General features: G+C 48.1%; 2 protein-coding genes across 9 annotated transcripts in view; one reads left to right on the top strand and one right to left on the bottom strand.

Moving 5' to 3' along the window:
• The window catches only part of LOC309368792 (uncharacterized protein), a gene marked incomplete at its 3' end in the record, with an annotated part of 476,991 nt that overhangs the window by 276,801 nt on the left and 178,278 nt on the right, over positions 1 to 21,912 (bottom strand). The window lies entirely within an intron of this gene.
• The window catches only part of LOC309369064 (uncharacterized protein), a 126,273-nt gene that overhangs the window by 41,257 nt on the left and 63,104 nt on the right, over positions 1 to 21,912 (top strand). For 3 of the 8 annotated variants that reach the window (XM_081909650.1, XM_081909652.1, XM_081909653.1), the window contains exons 1-2: positions 16,896 to 16,983; positions 19,039 to 19,530. In XM_081909650.1, coding sequence (XP_081765776.1) covers positions 19,129 to 19,530 — 402 coding nt within the window. In that variant the 5' untranslated portion in view covers positions 16,896 to 16,983; positions 19,039 to 19,128. Of the gene's footprint in view, positions 1 to 17; positions 102 to 9,339; positions 9,833 to 11,248; positions 11,331 to 11,562; positions 11,646 to 16,895; positions 16,984 to 19,038; positions 19,531 to 20,957; positions 21,040 to 21,271; positions 21,355 to 21,471; positions 21,599 to 21,912 lie in introns of those variants that run through there. The other 5 variants (XM_081909643.1, XM_081909647.1, XM_081909648.1 and 2 more) reach the window with 4 other exon arrangements.

The raw sequence follows: 21,912 nt of genomic DNA on the forward strand, positions 1-21,912 counted from the left end.
AGCCAAGGCCCCTCCCTCCCCAGTCCTTTCCTGCAAGGAAGGGGGGTGTTGCTTTGTGTCTCTCCTGCAAGGGCTGCCTCGCTGCCCCCTTCTGGGATCTGGTGAGTCTCCTCTCTCCCCCCCCCCAGAGGGTGCAGCAGGGGAGGGGGCCTGGGGGGCCTGATCTGCTCATGTGGGGGGGGGATCCCAAACTCATTTGGCCTTCTGCCTCCGCCTCCTCAGAAAAAAACTGACTCCCCCGAAATCTCCCTTCTTTACACAAAGGAGTCCCTAGGACTTTAACTCAGTGTCATTGCACAACAGAGGAAACATCTGGTTTTCCAAAGCTGGACGGGGAGGTGGAGTAGCCCCCCCCAAAAAAAAGGTGGGAGAGAAAGGCGAGGGATAAAGAGAGGGATCCCAGCCCATAATCTGGCTGCTGCATTGGGTACCAGTTTCCCAGTCGTCTCCAAGGGCAGCTCCCCACGGAGGCCACTGCAGCAATCCCCTCGCACCCAGAGCAGGGCATCCCAGGACCACATCCTCTCTGTGCCAAAGGGATTGTTGCTGGCAAAGCAGCCGGAAATGGGCGCTGCTACTCACTGAGCCTTCAGGGACCTTGGCATCAATGTGTCTCTCTCTGTGTTAAGCTATCTAACAGAATACTAATACTAAATTACCCACCTAAATTTCAAGGGAGGATTACTCACCTCCTTCACTGGTGTTGTGCAATGCCAGGTCTATAGGCAACAAAACCGCCACCCTGCGAGATTTCTTTATCTCGCAGGGGGTCGACCTGGCTTGTGTGACAGAGACCTGGGTGTGCGAAGGGGTAACTGTTACCTTACGAGAGATGGCGCCCCCGGGTTTCTCCGTCCTCCACCAGTCACGGACTGTGGGCCGAGGGGGGAGGAGTGGCATTATTAATCCGGGAAGATTGTTCTTTCAGGGCTCTACCATCGCCATCGATCCCCGGCATTGAATGTGTTGGCCTAGTGTGGGGCTCCGAGGAGAGCTTGGCTGTCTGGCTGGTGTACCGGCCACCTAGCGCACCAGCAGCCACCCTGTCAGGCCTGCTGGAGGCAGTGGCCGGGTGGGCCTTGGAGTTCCCTAACCTATTGGTATTGGGAGACTTCAACTTCCATGCTGATGCCACTCCCTCCTCACAGGCTCTGGACCTGGTGTCTTCCATGGCGACACTAGGGCTCTCCCAGTTTGTTTCGGGCCCCACACATCAAGCAGGCCACACGCTGGATTTGATCTTTGGCGCCGGTATAGATGTGATCATGTCTCCTTCAATGAAGGTGCCATGGTCTGATCACTACGCTCTGAAAGCCAGGATTGACTTTCCACCCCCACCCTGCTTAGGTGGCGAGCCGATATGGGCTCGCCCGCAGAGGCTGATGGACCCTGATAGATTCCGTCAAGCCTTGCGGGACCTTGCTCCCCCTGGCGACTCATTGACTGAGCTTGTTGAGGGCTGGAATATCCAGCTCCTGGCAGCCATCGATGAGATCGCACCTAGGCGCCCTCTGCGACCCCGCAGAAACCGGGCTCCCTGGTTTACCGAGGAGCTTCGGAAAATGAAGCGGGACCTCAGACGGCTAGAGTGAGTATGGCGGGGTGCCCGTGACGGAGCCTCAAGAACATCTTATAGGGTTTTTATGAAAACCTATGAGATGGCAGTGAAGGCTGCTAAGAAGTCTTACTTCTCGGCCTCCATTGCATCCGCTAGCTCTCGCCCAGCGCAATTATTTAGTATAATTCGGTCTTTAACGTCCCTTGAAGGACAGCCAAATTTAAATAATAATCTGACACACAGCTGTGAGGCATTTGCGAGCCTTTTTGCGGAGAAGGTCCTGTTGCTCCGCCATGACCTCCCTGCCAATCTGGATACAATAAAGGAACTGGAGGCCCCTCGACTGTCCTTGGGTCCAGTATTGGACCACTTTGACCGGATATCTCCAGCCGATGTGGACAGATTCCTCCAAGCTGGAAAGCCCACCACCTGTCCTCTTGACCCGTGCCCGTCATGGCTGATTAGGGCGTGTCCAGACGAGGTGCGGGCCCCCCTGGGGGATATCATCAATTTGTCCCTTGGCACCGGGATATTCTCAGGGGAACTGAAGGAGGCGGTGGTGCGTCCGCTCTTAAAGAAAACATCATTAGATCCCTTAGATCTATCCAATTACCACCCGGTCTCGAATCTTCCATTCCTGGGTAAGGTGATTGAGAGAGCGGTTGCTGAACAGCTTGGTAGGTTTCTGGATGAAACATCTGCTCTGGATCCATTCCAGTCCGGCTTCCGCGCTGGTCATGGGACCGAGACGGCTCTGGTCACCCTAACAGATGATCTCCGCAGGCAGCTGGATCAAGACGGGTCGGGGCTGCTGATTCTTCTAGATCTGTCAGCAGCCTTTGACATGGTCGATCATGAACTCCTGGACCACCGCCTTGCCGACGTGGGGATCCAGGGCACAGTCCTTCAATGGCTGCGCTCGTTTCTCTCTGGTCGGGGACAGAGGGTGGCGCTTGGGGGGGGGAATTGTCATCGCGCCACTCCTTGGTGTGTGGAGTGCCTCAGGGTGCGATTCTCTCCCCAATGCTTTTTAACATCTTTATGCGCCCCCTCGCCCAGCTTGTCCGGAGTTTTGGGCTGGGCTGCCATCAGTATGCCGATGACACCCAACTCTATCTGTTGATGGATGGCCATCCTGACTCGGCCCCAGACACACTGACCAGATGTCTGGAAGCTGTGGCTGGATGGTTACGTGGGAGCCGGTTGAAGTTAAATCCTTCGAAGACAGAGGTCCTCTGGCTGGGGCGGGACGATATGGGATCGAGGGGGCAACTCCCATCTCTTGCGGGGGTGCAATTAGTGCCAGCACCGCCCGTTAAGAGTTTAGGTGTAATCTTCGATACCTCCCTCTCTATGGAGGCGCAGATTACAGCTATAACAAAGGCGGCATTTTTTCATCTCCGCCAAGCTAAGCAGTTGGCTCCTTACCCCTCTCACCCTGACCTAGCCACTGTGATCCATGCGACGGTCACCTCCAGACTGGATTATTGTAACTCGCTCTACGTGGGGCTGCCCTTGAGACTGACGCAGAAACTCCAGCGGGTGCAGAATGCTGCAGTGAGACTCCTTATGGGGTCCTCGCTGCGAGATCACATTCACCCGGTGCTATATCAGCTGCACTGGCTCCCGGTGGAGTATAGGATCAGGTTTAAGGTGCTGGTTTTAACCTTTAAAGCCCTATACGGCCTAGGACCCTCGTACCAACGGGACCGCCTCTCCTGGTATGCCCCACAGAGAAACCTACGGTCTGCAAATAAAAACATCCTCAAGGTCCCAGGCCTCAGAGAGGTTAGGCTGGCCTCAACTAGAGCCAGGGCCTTCTCGGCTGCGGCTCCAATCTGGTGGAATGCTCTGTCACAAGAGACCAGGGCCCTGCGGGACCTGACATCTTTCCGCAGGGCCTGCAAGACAGAGTTGTTCCACCGGGCCTTTGGTCAGGGCGCAGCCTGACCCCCTCCTCTGGCAATCTGCATAGAATTTTGCTTAATGGTTGCCACCAACTTGATTTTAATTAATTTTTATAATGAAAATAAAGAAAAAGGGACCCCACCCCAGGAGTCTGCCTGGAGAGCGGCAGAGAGTCCAAGTGCAAGAAAAGGAGACAGAAGCAGGGGAGTGGGGGTGGGGAGAGAACAAATCCTGAGGACCCCCAGGTGAGGACCCCCACTAGAGCCAAGCATCCATTTTTCACAAGATACAAATGACTCCCTTGTCAGTCAGGTCTGACTTCATGCAGTGACTGGAAGGCAGGAGCAACCAGGCTTCTTCATCTCCCAGAAATCCCTTCTGTTGCCTCGACATTTTGCATTGCAATCTTCCTTCTAGGAGGGCTAGAGCCTGCTTCCTGCTATTCCTCCTCCTCTTTCTTCTTCCTCCTCTTTCTTCTCCTCCTCTTTCTTCCTCCTCCTCCTCCTCCTCCTCCTCCTCCTCTTTCTTCTCCTTTTTAAAAATTCCCTTTCCACCTGGCCTAGGGGGTGAGGCCCAGACTCACCCTGCCCTACTGTGTTAAATATGTATTCGGTAGTTGACCTCCTTTGTAAGGTTTTATTTTGATATCATAGAATCATAGAATCATAGAGTTGGAAGAGACCACAAGGGCCATCGAGTCCAACCCCCTGCCAAGCAGGAAACACCATCAGAGCACTCCTGACATATGGTTGTCGAGCCTCTGCTTAAAGACCTCCAAAGAAGGAGACTCCACCACACTCCTTGGCAGCAAATTCCACTGTCAAACAGCTCTTACTGTCAGGAAGTTCTTCCTAATGTTTAGGTGGAATCTTCTTTCTTGTAGTTTGGATCCATTGCTCCGTGTCCGCTTCTCTGGAGAGGCAGAAAACAACCTTTCTCTCTCCTCTATGTGACATCCTTTCATATATTTGAACATGGCTATCATATCACCCCTTAACCTCCTCTTCTCCAGGCTAAACATGCCCAGCTCCCTTAGCCGTTCCTCATAAGGCATCGTTTCCAGGCCTTTGACCATTTTGGTTGCCCTCCTCTGGACACGTTCCAGTTTGTCAGTGTCCTTCTTGAACTGTGGTGCCCAGAACTGGACACAGTACTCCAGGTGAGGTCTGACCAGAGCAGAATACAGTGGCACTATTACTTCCCTTGATCTAGATGCTATACTCCTATTGATGAGGCCCAGAATTGCATTGGCTTTTTTAGCTGCCGCGTTACACTGTTGGCTCACGTCAAGTTTGTGGTCAACCAAGACTCCTAGATCCTTTTCACATGTACTGCTCTCAAGCCAGGTGTCACCCATCTTGTATTTGTGCCTCTCATTTTTTTTGCCCAAGTGCAATACTTTACATTTCTCCCTGTTAAAATTCATCTTGTTTGTTTTGGCCCAGTTCTCTAATCTGTCAAGGTCGTTTTGAAGTGTGATCCTGTCCTCTGGGGTGTTAGCCACCCCTCCCAGTTTGGTGTTATCTGCAAATTTGATCAGGATGCCCTTGAGTCCATCATCCAAGTCGTTGATAAAGATGTTGAATAAGACCGGGCCCAAGACAGAACCCTGTGGCACCCCACTAGTCACTCTTCTCCAATATAATTGGTCGGAGAAAACTAGAAGGCAGGTGCAGCCACGAGACGGGGGTAACTCCACTACAAAGTCCAGAGAAACTGTGTGCCAAGGACGTGGTGGAACCGGCAACGGCTGAAGTAGGCCGGGGGGTTGCCCGGTAGGCCCCTTGGCCCGCCTGCAGACGTCACAACCAGCGACGTAGCGAGCCACGTCAACCTTCAAACGGGGCCACCAAAACTCACGGCTTACCAGATGGGTGGTCCGATACCGCCCAAAGTGCCCCGCCGCTGGAGCATCGTGGGTCATCCGGAGAACCTCAGCCCGCAGCGGCCCTGGTGGGATGTACAGGCGCCCGTGGTGCAGCAGAAGACCCTGATGCGAGACCAGCCCTGGATACTGAGGGCTTGATCCTTCGGCCAGTTCCCGGAGTCGTTCCTGGGCCCAAGCGTCGACCCGCTGCTGATCCCGCACCCGAGCCTGCAGTGGCTCAACCTCCTGGGTGGCCAGGAATGCAGCTGGTGGTAGGATCGTGGTGGGTGCTGCTTGCACCGTGTCTGCGTTGTCTTCAGGTTTCCGGGACAGGGCATCCGCCTTCTGGTTTTGGGAGCTAGGGATGTAGCGGATCCGGAACTGGAACCGGGAAAAGAACAACGCCCACCGGATCTGCCTTTGGTTCAGCTTGCGGGTGGTCTGGAGGTATTCCAGGTTCCGGTGGTCGGTTCTCACCTCCCTGGCTCTAGTTGAGGCCAGCCTAACCTCTTTGTGGCCTGGGATCTTTAGGATGTTTTTATTTGCAGACCGTAGATTTCTCTGTGGGGCATACCAGGAGAGGCGGTCCCGTAGGTACGAGGGCCCTAGGCCATGAAGGACTTTAAAGGTCAAAAGCAGCACCTTAAATCTGACCCTGTACTCCACCGGAAGCCAGTGCAGCTGGAAAAGCACTGGGTGAATCTGCTCCCATGGCAGGGACCCTGTGAGGAGCCTCGCTTTCTGCACCCGCTGGAGTTTCTGGGACAGCTTCAAGGGCAGTCCCGCGTAGAGCGAATTACAGTAGTCAAGCCTGGAGATGACCGTCGCATGGATCACTTTTAGGGCAATGCATGGTACTTTTGTTTGACACATAAAAATCTGGCTGCTCCCAAAGACTTGTCTGTCTGTCTCTGCACCACAACACTGCTTTGGAACGGCTTCTTTCTGATTGGTGGTTAAAATGACTATTGGCTGGTGCTGGTGCTTGAGGATGATGAACGGTACTTAACGAAAAAAGCTTGGTTTACAAAAAATTTCCTAAAGCCACGTTTCTCGGGCTAGGCGAGCCATTGTCCTGGTCCCACTCATCTTATGGTGGACTACAAAGCTCTTAACAGCTTCTGATCAGATTGCCTTCCCCCATGTATTCCCAACTCAACTGCTTTGAGAAAACTGGCACAGTTACCGGTTCCACACAGAACACCTGTACTTGTGAGAAAGCAAAGTTTTAGTGTGGCGACACAGGTAGACTTTGGAACTCCCTGCCTGCAGTTCTATTTTATTCCTTTTTAATTTTTGGGTGCCTGCAAAAATAAATAAATGTTTGTTTAGGCAAGCCCATCCAGATGTTTAGAATGTGGTCATGCATTTTAATCTCATTCTCAGCAAACGGTTCATTTGTAATTATTTCTAAATATTTTAAATGTTTGTGTGTATCTTCTTTTACTGATGAAAAAAATTCGGGGGGGGTGACACCGGGTACCACCTGACCTTGCTGTGCCTCTGGAGCTGGAGCTGCAGAATTGGTCCTTTTCCCTGCAAGCTGCTCCTCCACTTTCAGGCCAAGGGAGGGATATGCTCAGAGTCCAGCCAAGAGCCTCACCCCCAAAAGGGATATCTGGGCATGGGCGGAGCCAGGGGGGCAGATCTCCCCCTAAATCCATAGGAAATGATAGAAATCTAAGGTTCTGCAAAGCGAGAGAGGGCTGAGCTGGGTGGACTCGGCATTCCAAGGGTTAAAGGGAAGTGAGCTGGCTTCCTAGAGAGGACAGGAAGCAAGGGGGGCAGGTCCTCCAGAGCCAAGGCCCCTCCCTCCCCAGTCCTTTCCTGCAAGGAAGGGGGGTGTTACTTTGTGTCTCTCCTGCAAGGGCTGCCTCGCTCTCCCCTCCTGGGATCTGGTGAGTCTCCTCTCTCTCTGGGATCTGGTGGGGGGTCCCAGGGCTGCAGCAGGGAGGGGGCCTGGGGGGCCTGATCGGCTCCTGCAGGGGGGGGGACCCCAGGTCAGGGAGGAGGAGGGGGTCCTGCCAGGGAGGGGCCAGGGCTGCCACGCTCTCCTTCCTGCAGATCAGAGCATCCCAAACTCATTTGACCCTCCGCCCCCCCCTTTCAGAAATGATCTCCCTTCTTTAAACAAAGGAGTCCCTGGGAAACATCTGCAAATGGTTTTCCAAAGCTGGACGAGGAGGTGGACTAGCCCCCCCCCAAAAAAAAACACCCCACGGGGAGGAAGGAAGGAAAGGTGGGAAAGAAAGGCCAGGAATAAAGAGAGGGATCCCAGCCCAGAGTCTGGCTGCTGCATTGGGGACCAGTTTCCCAGTGTCTCCCAGGGCAGCTCCCCACGGAGGCCACTGCAGCAATCCCCTCGCACCCAGAGCAGGGCATCCCAGGACCACATCCTCTCTGTCCCAAAGGGGTTGTTGCTGGCAAAGCAGCCGGAAATGGGCGCTGCTACTCCCTGAGCCTCCAGGGACCTTGGCATCAATGTCTCTCTGTGTTAAGCTATCTATTAGAATACTAATACTAAATTACCCACCTAAATTTCAAGGGAGATGTACTTGGCCCCACCCACCTGGCCCTCAGGGGGTTGGCCAGAAACATATCTGGCCCTCAGAGCAAAGAAAAAGGGACCCCACCCCAGGAGTCTTTCTGGAGAGTGGCAGAGAGTCCAAGTGCAAGAAAAGGAGACAGAAGCAGGGGAGTGGGGTGGGGGGAGAACAACTCCTGAGGACCCCCAGGTGAGGACCCCCACCAGAGCCAAGCATCCATTTCCCACAAGATACAGATGACTCCCTTGTCAGTCAGTTCTGACTTCATGCATTGACTGGAAGGCAGGAGCAACCAGGCTGATTCATCTCCCAGAAATCCCTTCCGTTGCCTCCACATTTTGCATTGCAATCTTCCTTCTAGGGGGGCTAGAGACTGCTTCCTCCTATTCCTCCTCCTCCTCTTCCTCCTCTTTCTTCTTCTTCTTCTTCCTTCTCCTCCTCCTCTTTTTTCTCCTTTTTAAAAAGGCCCTTTCCACCTGGCCTAGGGGGTGAGGCCCAGACTCATCCTGCCCTACTGTGTTAAATATGTATTCTGTAGTTGAACTCCTTTGTAAGGTTTTATTTTGACATCTTTATAAGAATATTTGTTTTCTGCTATGTTGCTTTGACTATAGACTATATATTTGACTTTCTTCAGCTTGTTATATTTCTATTTTATTGATTTTGTGGGATGTGAAACTGCAGTCAAGTAGAACATTCCTACAGGGGACACATTAGGGGATGTTTTCTACCACTCAGGAGAAGACTTCCTGTTTCCTCCTGAGCTGGGACAGACTTCCACCACATGTGACTTGAAGAGGGTGCAGTCTGTTGTCCTAGCATGGAGGAGCACACGGCCTCCATCTTCTGATCAGTGTGTCTTCTCCATTTTGTATGTTGCTGTGTGTTTGGAGAAGTGACTCCTTAGTGGCAGTCATTTGGGACTAACTTCTTTATGGAATAGTTCTAATTGTTATGTAACCTAAGCCTGCCTTCAGGGATATGTCTGTGAACGTGAATGAATCTGTGAGTAAACTACTTTTATATCAACGTGAATCAGATTATTGTCCTTATTCATTTAAAAGGGATTGGAAGGGATTTTACCAGGAAGGAATCTTTAATAGTAAGACTCAGATGAGTCAGCAACAAGCTGATTGCTGCGTAATTTAAAAAGGGGGGATGTATGGAACTAGAATATGGAACTTGCGAGTACATGTTAGGAAGCATATCATTCAATAATATATCCTCTTCTAACTCCCCAATTATCCCCACAGATTTAATATGCTGTAAGCCACTTTGAGATTTCTCTTTAAAATATAAAGTGTTATAGAAATTTAAATAAATAAAATAGCTTATGGCTTGGGCTGTGGTGCAGTCCAGCCCTGGTTCCCTCCAAGACTCATCCATGCTTGCTCAGGGAACCTTTTTCTTCTCCTGATATTAGACAACCTTTGTAACAGAACAATGTATTTGCTTTGTAGGATTTGCTAGCGCCGCTCCTTAAGACAGACAGAACTTGGCAGAAGACCAAAGGGTTCCTTCCGATCTCTCAGAGGCTTCCTGAGAGCACAGATGGGTGAGCGAGATTCAGCTGGCCCTGGAACAGAAAGAGGCCATGCCATCCAAACTGGGAGCAGTGGGGGGTTCTGGGAAAACTCTGTGCAGAAGATCCTGGGTGAGGTGGACACCCTCTGCTCAGAGGTGCAGAGCCAGCAGTGGAGGCAGTTCTGCTGCCAGGAGGCCAAAGGACCCCGAGAGGTTTGCAGCCGACTCTACCACCTTTGCCATCGGTGGCTGAAGCCAGAAAGGCACACGAAAGCTGAGATGCTGGATCTTGTGATCTTGGAGCAGTTCCTGGCTGTCCTTCCGCCAGAGATGGAGAGCTGGGTGAGGGAATGCGGAGCGGAGACCAGTTCCCAGGCGGTGGCCCTGGCCGAAGGTTTCCTCCTGAGTCAGGCAGAGGAGAGAAAGCAGGTGAGAGAGACTTTCCTCTAGATAGTCCCAAGGGGCTCCAAACAAGACAGAGAACATCCCATAATGGTCTGCTGATGGCCCATCCTTTTTCTGAGAAGGCGTCCATGGAATGAGTTCTGACATCCTTAAAGCTGTTGGCCCTGACATTCATTTTTCATTTTTTTAATATATATTTTTATTAGTTTTCCAATATAAAACTATACAAAACATAACATCCAATTTATCACCAACATCTTTTTTTTTACTTCCATCAACATGTTTGATAATTCTCCGTCTTGATCACTTCTTGCACATTTCTTAATTTAATATTGCACTACAATAATATCTTAATTTACCTTATTTTTTAAACAATATTTCTACCATACATTCTCACAGAGCTTCTTGAAAGCTTACAAATGTTATCTGGTCATCACATATAGTTTTCATATAATCTGTAAATTTAATCCAGTCTTCAGTGAATCTCTGGTCTCGTTGGTTCCGGATCCTTCCTGTTAATTTATCAAGTTCTGCATATTCCATTAATTTCATTCTCCATTTTTCAATCATAGGTAATTCTTCTTGTTTCCATTTTTGGGCCATTAGTATTCTTGCTGCCGTTACTGCGTATAAAAATAACTTCCATTCTTTCTTATTAATTTCATTTCCTATTATTCCTAATAGAAATGCTTCTGGTTTCTTAACAAATGTATATTTCAACATCTTTTGTAACTCATTATATATCCTTTCCCAAAAGCATTTCACTTTTTTACACTCCCACCACATATGGTAAAATGTTCCTTCTTTTTCTTTACACTTCCAACATTTATTACTTACTTTATAAATTTTTGCTGATTTTACTGGTGTTACATACCATCTATATATCATTTTCATTACATTTTCCTTTATTATAGTACACACAGTAAATTTCAGTCCTTCATTCCACAATTTAACCCAGTCTTTAAATTGTATATTACTGTATATCCAAAATCTTTGGCCCAATGGATCATAACCGATGTAACCTCCTCGTCCTTTGTATACCATTCCAATAATAATTTATACATTTTAGACAATTTTTTTGCATCATTATTCAATACTTCCAATTGATATTTTGATTCCTTGTCGGTAAAACCTCTTTCTAATACATCTTTTTAAAACATTTCATTAATGTTTTCGTCGCCTCCAAAGGAGGTTACCTGGCGGTCGGGGGAATCGCAAAACGGCTGTGCCGGGATCCTGCCCCCTGGATCTCCTTCCAGGGGTGTTTTGGGGGGCTGTGGCGCCCTTGCAGCACCCCCTTTTTCCTCCCAAGAGCTGGATTCCATCTCCAGAGAGAAATCCCGCTTGTCTTCGCTCCCGCGATCAGCCGGAATTCTCTCTGACATTCATTTTTAAATCCTTCTCCCCATTCTCTCTTTTGAATCCTTGTTTCTTTTTCAGGGAAAGGATCTCTTTGCAGAAATGGACCAGATTTCTTCTGAGGCAGAGAGGCCTCCGCTGAACACCAGAGAGAGGCCACTGGGTAAGGAGGAAGGTGGTGTTTCTCTGTTTGGTCTCATTCTGTTGGTTTTCCAACTCATCAGAGGAGGGAAGATATATTTTTTCACACATAACATCTCTAATGCACCCAAATATCCAAATGCACTCAACAAGCGAGACTTTCTCAAAGGCCCCTGTGTAGTTTGAGATGCACTGATTTACCTGCGAGACAAGAAGGCACTCTGGGCCTCCCCCTTACCTTTTTTCTCTTGCAGGTGACACAGTGATACTGGCTAGACCTCTTCAACCATCTCTGAATGGGGACAGAATGGAAGCAGCGGCTGTGGAACCAGCTCAGGTATGGGGAAGCTGCCTTGTGGGGACAGAGGCCAAGGGGTGGAACAATGTCGTAGCTCAAGGAGTGGTGGTGAACAACAGTGTTGTCTCAGAGTAGGACATTTCCCTTCTTCTTTTAGGGTCCAGTGTGCTTTGAAGATGTTGCTGTTTGTTTCACGAATGAGGAGTGGGTGTTGCTGGATCCTGGCCAGAGAGCTCTGCATAAGGACGTCATGGAGGAGAATTGTGGGATCATGGCCTCTCTTGGTAAGGCTCCTAGTGGAATCATAATATCAGTTTTTAAATTCAAAACTCCATATGTGACGAACCTCATATATTTTCACAGACCTCAACAGCGCCCCCTACAACACTGGATATTACAGTATCCCCCCCAAAAAAAACCTTGAATAGTAAATTACTGTTTTTTCTGTGAATGTTCTTCCTCCCATTGCAGCTTATTAAACAAGCAGCAGCCTGGTCTGAACTCCCCAGGCCATTTTGACTGTAAACTTCAGAGTTGTTGGGGAAGTTGAAGTAGCTCCTGTCAGGTTTTCCGTTTTTGTTTTTCCTCCCGTCAGTCTTTGGTTGTCCAAAGCCAAAATCTCACTTCCCATCAAAGAATTCATACAGGGGAGAAACCCTATCAGTGTGTGGAATGTGGAAAGAGCTTCAGTCAGAGCTCCCATCTCACTTCCTATCACAGAATTCATACAGGGGAGAATAGCTATCAGTGTGTGGAATGTGGAAAGAGCTTCACTCAAAGCCACAAGCTCACTTCCCATCAAAGAATTCATACAGGGGAGAAACCCTATCAGTGTGTGGAATGTGGGAAGAGCTTCAGTCAGAGCTCCCATCTCACTTCCTATCACAGAATTCATACAGGGGAGAATAGCTATCAGTGTGTGGAATGTGGAAAGAGCTTCACTCAGAGCCACAATCTCACTTCCCATCAAAGAATTCGTTTTTAAAAAACGATCTTGGTCGCCTTCTTTTGCACTTGTTCCAGCTTGTCAATATCCTTCTTAATATTAGCATTTTTTAAAAAATTATGTGCCCTTCCTCCCGTCAGTCTTTGGTTGTCCAAAGAGAAGACTGACATTGGAAACGGAGGGATGCCATGATGGAGCCAAAGAAAATCCATTCGAGAGAAGAGCCAGGCTTATCGAATCAAAGGTTCCCCTAAGGATGTTGGTTGATCCCCGTTAATTAATGCACCCAACCCTTCAGAAAACCATCCGTCTAGCCCACTTGTGTTATGCCTCTATTACCAGAGTTAACAAGTATTCTTCCTTAATTTCTCCCTGAGGTGCTAATCCATTTCTCTTCATTGCAGATAGTGATGGATTGGAAATCAAGGACAAGGGTGACCATGACAAAATCCCCACAATGGAGAAGCTGTATAAATATATTGAATGTGGGGAAAGTTCCTTTTCCACTTCCCATCAAAGAAATCCCATTGGGAAGAAACCCTATCAGTGCATGGAATGTGGAAAGAGCTTCAGTCACAAGGTCAATCTCACTTCCCATCAAAGAATTCATACAGGGGAGAAACCCTATCAGTGCTTTGAATGTGGAAAGAGCTTCACTCACAGCCACCATCTCACTTCCCATCAAAGAATTCATACAGGGGATAAACCCCATCAGTGCGTGGAATGTGGAAAGAGCTTCAGGAATAGCTCAAAACTCACTTCCCATCAAAGAATTCATACAGGGGAGAAACCCTATCAGTGTGTGGAATGTGGAAAGAGCTTCACTCACAGCCACAATCTCACTATCCATCAAAGAATTCATACAGGGGAGAAACCCTATCAGTGTGTGGAATGTGGAAAGAGCTTCAGTCAGAGCTCCTCTCTCACTTTCCATCACAGAATTCATACAGGGGAGAAGCCATATCAGTGTGTGGAATGTGGAAAGAGCTTCACTGATAGCTCCTCTCTCAGTTCCCATCACAAAATTCATACAGGGGAGAAACCCTATCAGTGTGTGGAATGTGGAAAGAGCTTCAGTAGGAGCTCCTCTCTCAGTTTCCATCAAAGAATTCATACAGGGGAGAAACCCTATCAGTGTGTGGATTGTGGAAAGAGCTTCAGTCACAGCAGCAGTCTCACTCGCCATCAGAGAATTCATACAGGGGAGAAACCCTATCAGTGTGCAGAATGTGGAAAGAGCTTCAGTCACAGCAGCAGTCTCACTCGCCATCAGAGAATTCATACAGGGGAGAAACCCTATCAGTGCTTTGAATGTGGAAAGAGCTTCAGGAGGAGCTCCTCTCTCAGTTCCCATCGAAGAATTCATACAAAGTTCCCCAAACCCTTTATTATACAGCTTTCAGCCCCAGGGAAAAACTCATCTCTTTAACCAGTCCTTTGGCTGATGGACATCTAATGCCCTTTTACAATGTGGTGGGGAGGTGGGGGTTACAGGTTTTGGGGGCGGTGTTTTGTGTTTTCATTCTGTGGTTTTATGTTGTAACCGTCCTGAGACCTGTGAGTGTAGGGAATGGGAGCCAACTCTTAGAGTCTGAGGGGTCTTTGCCCCCCAAAAATATATGTGAGGGGGCCACCCCCCAGTTCATAGGAACAGCCATTCAAATGGCATGCTTGCACCGCATCCTGTGACTGTTTAACCAAGGCGGGGCTTGCTAAACCCCTCCTATATTTTATTCAAGTTGGCAGCCCTGCTAAAGGGTGCTATAGAAGTCAAATAAATGCATAAATAAAACAAAACGATCTTGGTCGCCTTCTTTTGCACTTGTTCCAGCTTGTCAATATCCTTCTTAATATTAGCATTTAAAAAAAATTATGTACCCTTCATGGCTTTCTCAAAAACAAGTCAAGCTAGAGAAATCTCTCTTTTTTCTTTTTCTTTTTTGGGATGGAGTTACAGATTGTTTCTCAGGGGACTGCTGTGGTAATAGTGCATCTTAATTTCAGTAAGGTTTTTGACAAAGTCCCCTGTGATATTTATGTGAGGAAGCTGGTAAAATGAGGCTGAACTTGGTAACTGTTAAGTGGATTTGACTGACCGAACCCAAAGAGGACTCCTCCATGGTTCCTCCTCATCCTGGGGAAAAGTGACAAGAGGGGTACTGCAGGGTTCTGTCTTGGGCCTGTTGTTGTTCAATGTCTTTATGAATGAGTTGGATGAAGGAACTGATGGGATGCTCATCACATTTGCAGACGGCACTAAACATGGAGCGGAGGCCAATGTGGCAGAAGGCAGAATCCGATCAAGGGCAGGAATAGTACCACTTTCTTCTGCCTTGGTCAGGCCCCACCTAGAATACTGTGTTCAATTCTGGGCACCACAATTTAAGAATCTTAAATTTTGTTTGCCAGGGGAAATCAAGAAGGTGGGGGAACACAATCCATATTTCTTTTATAACACGTGGCAAATGTTTGTTGAATATATAAATTGTTAAAACTGTTGCAGGAATCCACCCAGCACTCATGGGAAAATGTATCGTGGTCTTTTAGAACAGGTATCCCCAAACCCGGCGCTCCAGATGTTTTGGGACTACAGCTCCCATCATCCCTAGCTAACAGGACCAGTGGTAACTCCCAGTAATTTCATTATCTGTATGTATGTGTTTCTGTGTGTTCAGCACACGTGATTGCAGGTGAGACTGAATAAAACACTTCATCGGAAAAATTAGAAGCATCTAATGTTCCCTGGACTTTTAATAATAAATAATAATAATTTTATTATTTATACCCTGCCCTCCCCAGCCAAGGCCGGGCTCAGAGCGGCTTAGAAGCGATAAAAACAAGATGAATGATTACAACTTAAGAACAAAATTAAAATACAACATTGAAATATTGAAACATTAAAATATTAAAATGTAGCCTCATCGCAGGAGGAGAAGGAAAGGAAAAAAGAAAGAGAGGGAGGGAGGGAATCAAATAGGCTCCAAGCCAAAGGCCAGGCGGAACAACTCTGTCTTACAGGCCCTGCGGAAAGAAATCAGATCCTGCAGGGCCCTGGTCTCATGAGGCAGAACGTTCCACCAGGCTGGAGCCATCACTGAAAAGGCCCGGGCTCTGGTTGAAGCCAATCTAACTTCCTTAGGGCCCGGGACCACTAGGGTGTTGCTATTTATGGACCTTGAGGCTCTCTGTGGGGCATACCAGGAGAGGCGGTCCCGTAGGTACGAGGGTCCTAGGCCGTGAAGGACTTTAAAGGTCAAAAGCAGCACCTTAAATCTGACCCTGTACTCCACCGGGAGCCAGTGCAGCTGGAAAAGCACTGGGTGAATCTGCTCCCATGGCAGGGACCCTGTGAGGAGCCTCGCTTTCTGCACCCGCTGGAGTTTCTGGGACAGCTTCAAGGGCAGCCCCGCGTAGAGCGAATTACAGTAGTCAAGCCTGGAGATGACCGTCGCATGGATCACTTTTAGGGCAATGCATGGTGCTTTTGTTTGACACATAAAAATCTGGCTGCTCCCAAAGACTTGTCTGTCTGTCTCTGCATCACAACACTGCTTTGGAACGGCTTCTTTCTGATTGGTGGTTAAAATGACTATTGGCTGGTGCTGGTGCTTGAGGATGATGAACGGTACTTAACGAAAAAAGCTTGGTTTACAAAAAATTCCCTAAAGCCACGTTTCTCGGGCTAGGCGAGCCGTTGTCCTGGTCCCACTCATCTTATGGTGGACTACAAAGCTCTTAACAGCTTCTGATCAGATTGCCTTCCCCCATGTATTCCCGACTCAACTGCTTTGAGAAAACTGGCACAGTTACCGGTTCCACACAGAACACCTGTACTTGTGAGAAAGCAAAGTTTTAGTGTGGCGACACAGGTAGACTCTGGAACTCCCTGCCTGCAGTTCTTGTGTGTGACTTCTTTTACTGATGAAAAAGTTCTGTATGTGTGTGTGGGGGGGGTGTGTGTGTGTGACACCGGGTACCACCTGGCCTTGCTGTGCCTCTGGAGCTGGAGCTGCAGAATTGGGCCTTTTCCCTGCAGGCTCTTCCTCTGGTTTCTGGCCGAGGGAGGGAGATGCTCAGAGTCCAGCCAGGAGCCTCACCCCCAAAAGGATATCTGGGCATTGGAGTAGCCAGGGGGGCAGCTGGCCCCCAAAATCCATAAAAAATGATAGAAATCTGAGGTTCTGCCAAGGAAGAGAGGGCTGAGCTGGAGGGGGGGATGGAACTCGGCACTGCAAGGGTTAAAGGGAACTGGGCTGCCTTCCTAGAGAGGACAGGAAGCAAGGGGGGGCAGGTCCTCCAGAGCCAAGGCCCCTCCCTCCCCAGTCCTTCCCTGCAAGGAAGGGGGGGGTGTTGCTTTGGGGTCTCTCCTGCAAGGGCTGCCTCGCTCTCCCCTCCTGGGATCTGGTGAGTCTCCTCTCTCTCTGGGATCTGGTGGGGGGTCCCAGGGCTGCAGCAGGGGAGGGGGCCTGGGGGGCCTGATATGCTCCTGCAGGGGGGGACCCCAAGTCAGGGGGGAGGAGAGGGTCCTGCCAGGGAGGGGCCAGGTCTGCCACGCTCTCCTTCCTGCAGATCAGAGGATCCCAAACTCATTTGGCCTTCTGACTCCCCCCCCCCTCAGAAAAAACTGACTCCCCCGAAATCTCCCTTCTTTACACAAAGGAGTCCCTAGGACTTTAACTCAGCCTCATTGCACAACAGAGGAAACATGTGCAAATGGTTTTCCAAAGCTGGACGAGGAGGTGGACTAGCCCCCCCAAAAAAAAGGTGGAAAAGAGAGGCCAGGGATAAAGAGAGGGATCCCAGCCCAGAGTCTGGCTGCTGCATTGGGGACCAGTTTCCCAGTGTCTCCCAGGGCAGCTCCCCACGGAGGCCACTGCAGCAATCCCCTCGCACCCAGAGCAGGGCATCCCAGGACCACATCCTCTCTCTCCCAAAGGGATTGTTGCTGGCAAAGCAGCCGGAAATGGGCGCTGCTACTCACTGAGCCTCCAGGGACCTTGGCATCAATGGCTGTGGGGGGGGGGTGTTAAGCTACCTAACTGAATAACAATACTAAATTACCCTCCTAAATTTCAAAGGAGATGTCTTTGGCCCCACCCACTTGGCCCTCAGGCGGTTGGCCAGATACATACTTGGCCCTCAGAGCAAAGAAAAAGGGACCCCGCCCCAGGAGTCTGCCTGGAGAGCGGCGGAGAGTCCAAGTGCAAGAAAAGGAGACAGAAGCAGGGGAGTGGGGGTGGGGGAAGCAACTCCTGAGGACCCCCAGGTGAGGACCCCCACTAGAGCCAAGCATCCATTTTTCACAAGATACAAATGACTCCCTTGTCAGTCAGTTCTGACTTCATGCATTGACTGGAAGGCAGGAGCAACCGGGCTGATTCATCTCCCAGAAATCCCTTCAGCTGCCTCCACATTTTGCATTGCAATCTTTCTTCTAGGAGAGCTAGAGGCTGTTCCTCACCCTCCTCCTCCTCCTCCTCCTCCTCTTTCTTCTTTTTAAAAAGGCCCTTTCCACCTGGCCTAGGGGGTGAGGCCCAGACTCACCCTGCCCTACTGTGATAAATATGTATTCCGTAGTTGAACTCCTTTGTAAGGTTTTATTTTGACATCTTTATAAGAATATTTGTTTTCTGCTATGTTGCTTTGATTTGACTATAATTTCACGTTCTTCCAATGTTTTTATTTCTATTTTATTGATTTTGTGGGATGTGAAACTGCAGTCAAGTAGAAGATTCCTACAGTGGAGGACACATTAGGGGAAGTTTTCTCCCACTCAGGAGAAGACTTCCTGTTTCCTCCTGAGCTGGGACAGACTTCCACTCCATGTGACTTGAAGAGGGTGCAGTCTGTTGTACTAGCATGGAGGAGCACACGGCCTCCATCTTCTGATCAGTGTGTCATCTCCATTTTGTATGTTGCTGTGTGTTTGGAGAAGTGACTCTTTAGTGGCAGTCATTTGGGACTAACTTCTTTATGGAATAGTTCTAGTTGTTATGTAACAAACTGCCTGTCTGTGAATGTGTACGAATCTGTGAGTAAACTACTTTTATATTAACGTGAATCAGATTATTGTGCTTATTCATTTAAAAGGGATTGGAAGGGATTTTACCAGGAAGGAGTCTTTAATAGTAAGACTCAGATGAGTCAGCAACAAGCTGATCGCTGCGTAATCTAAAAAAGGGGGATGTATGGAACTAGAATATGGAACTTGCTAGTGCATGTTAGGAAGCATATCATTCAATAATATATCCTCTTCTAACTCCCCAATTATCCCCACAGATTTAATATGCTGTAAACCACTTTGAGATTTATCTTTAAAATATAAAGTGTTATAGAAATTTACATAAATAAAATAGTTCATGGTTTGGGCTGTGGTGCAGTCCAGCCCTGGTTCCCTCCAAGACTCATCCATGCTTGCTCAGGGAACCTTTTTCTTCTCCTGATATTAGACAACTTTTGTAACTGAACAATGTATTTGCTTTGTAGGATTTCTAGCGCCTCTCCTTAAGACAGACAGAACTTGGCAGAAGACCAAAGGGTTCCTTCCGATCTCTCAGAGGCTTCCTGAGAGCACAGATGGGTGAGCGAGACTCAGCTGGCCCTGGAACAGAAAGAAGCCATGCCATCCAAACTGGGAGCAGTGGGGGATTCTGGGAAAACTCTGTGCGGAAGATCCTGGGTGAGGAATACACCCTCTGCTCAGAGGGGCAGAGCCAGCAGTTGAGGCAGTTCTGCTGCCAGGAGGCCAAAGGACCCCGAGAGGTTTGCAGCCGACTCTACCACCTTTGCCATCAGTGGCTGAAACCAGAAAGGCACACAAAAGCTGAGATGCTGGACCTGGTGATCTTGGAGCAGTTCCTGGCTGTCCTTCCCCTGGAGATGGAGAGCTGGGTGAGGGAATGCGGAGCAGAGACCAGTTCCCAGGCGGTGGCCCTGGCCGAAGGTTTCCTCCTGAGTCAGGCAGAGGAGAGAAAGCAGGTGAGAGAGACTTTCCTCTTGATACTCCCAAGGGGCTCCAAACAGGACAGAGAACATCCCATAATGGTCTGCTGATGGCCCATCCTTTTTCTGAGAAGGCGTCCATGGAATGAGTTCTGACATCCTTAAAGCTGTTGGCCCTGACATTCATTTTTTATTTTTTATTTTTTTAATATATATTTTTATTAGTTTTCCAATATAAAACTATAGAAAACAAAACATCCAATTTATCACCAACATCTTTTTTTTTACTTCCATCAACATGTTTGAGAATTCTCCGTCTTGATCACTTCTTGCACATTTCTTAATTTAATATTGCACTACAATAATATCTTAATTTACCTTATTTTTTAAACAATATTTCTACCATACATTCTCACAGAGCTTCCTGAAAGCTTATAAATGTTATCTGGTCATCACATATAGTTTTCATATAATCTGTAAATTTAATCCAGTCTTCAGTGGGACACATCTCTGGTCTCGTCGGTTCCGGATCCTTCCTGTTAATTTATCAAGTTCTGCGTATTCCATTAATTTCATTCTCCATTTTTCAATCATAGGTAATTCTTCTTGTTTCCATTTTTGGGCCATTAGTATTCTTGCTGCCGTTACTGCGTATAAAAATAACTTCCATTCTTTCTTATTAATTTCATTTCCTATTATTCCTAATAGAAATGCTTCTGGTTTCTTAACAAATGTATATTTCAACATCTTTTGTAACTCATTATATATCCTTTCCCAAAAGCATTTCACTTTTTTACACTCCCACCACATATGGTAAAATGTTCCTTCTTTTTCTTTACACTTCCAACATTTATTACTTACTTTATACATTTTTGCTGATTTTACTGGTGTTACATACCATCTATATATCATTTTCATCACATTTTCCTTTATTATAGTACACGCAGTAAATTTCAGTCCTTCATTCCACAATTTAACCCAGTCTTTAAATTGTATATTACTGTATATCCAAAATCTTTGGCCCAATGGATCATAACCGATGTAACCTCCTCGTCCTTTGTATACCATTCCAATAATAATTTATACATTTTAGACAATTTTTTTGCATCATTATTCAATACTTCCAATTGATATTTTGATTCCTTGTCGGTAAAACCTCTTTCTAATACATCTTTTTAAAACATTTCATTAATGTTTTCGTCGCCTCCAAAGGAGGTTACCTGGCGGTCGGGGGAATCGCAAAACGGCTGTGCCGGGATCCTGCCCCCTGGATCTCCTTCCAGGGGTGTTTTGGGGGCTGTGGCGCCCTTGCAGCACCCCCTTTTTCCTCCCAAGAGCTGGATTCCATCTCCAGAGAGAAATCCCGCTTGTCTTCGCTCCCGCGATCAGCCGGAATTCTCTCTGACATTCATTTTTAAATCCTTCTCCCCATTCTCTCTTTTGAATCCTTGTTTCTTTTTCAGGGAATGGATCTCTTTGCAGAAATGGACCAGATTTCTTCTGAGGCAGGGAGGCCTCCGTTGAACACCAGAGAGAGGCCACTGGGTAAGGAGGAAGGTGGTGTTTCTCTGTTTGGTCTCATTCTGTTGGTTTTCCAACTCATCAGAGGAGGGAAGATATATTTTTTCACACATAACATCTCTAATGCACCCAAATATCCAAATGCACTCAGCAGGCGAGACTTTCTCAAAGGCCCCTGTGTAGTTTGAGATGCACTGATTTACCTGCGAGACAAGAAGGCACTCTGGGCCTCCCCCTTACCTTTTTTCTCTTGCAGGTGACACAGTGATACTGGCTAGACCTCTTCAACCATCTCTGAATGGGGACAGAATGGAAGCAGCGGCTGTGGAACCAGATCAGGTCAGGGGAAGCTGCCTTGTGGGGACAGAGTCCAAGGGGTGGAACAATGTCCTAGCTCAAGGAGTGTGGTGAACAACAGTGTTGTCTCAGAGTAGGACATTTCCCTTCTTCTTTTAGGGTCCAGTGTGCTTTGAAGATGTTGCTGTTTGTTTCACGGATGAGGAGTGGGTTTTGCTGGATCCTGGCCAGAGAGCTATGCATAAGGACGTCATGGAGGAGAATTGTGGGATCATGGCCTCTCTTGGTAAGGCTCCTAGTGGAATCATAATATCAGTTTTTAAATTCAAAACTCCATATGTGACGAACCTCATATATTTTCACAGACCTCAACAGCGCCCCCTACAACACTGGATATTACAGTATCTCCCCCCCAAAAAAAACCCTTGAATAGTAAATTACTGTTTTTTCTGTGAATGTTCTTCCTCCCATTGCAGCTTATTAAACAAGCAGCAGCCTGGTCTGAACTCCCCAGGCTCTTCTGACTGTAAACTTCAGAGTTGTTGGGGAAGTTGAAGTAGCTTCTGTCAAGTTTTCAGTTTTTGTTTTTCCTCCCGTCAG

This window comes from Podarcis melisellensis (assembly GCF_964234715.1).
Source record: "Podarcis melisellensis genome assembly, chromosome: 4".
NCBI lineage: Eukaryota > Metazoa > Chordata > Lepidosauria > Squamata > Lacertidae > Podarcis > Podarcis melisellensis.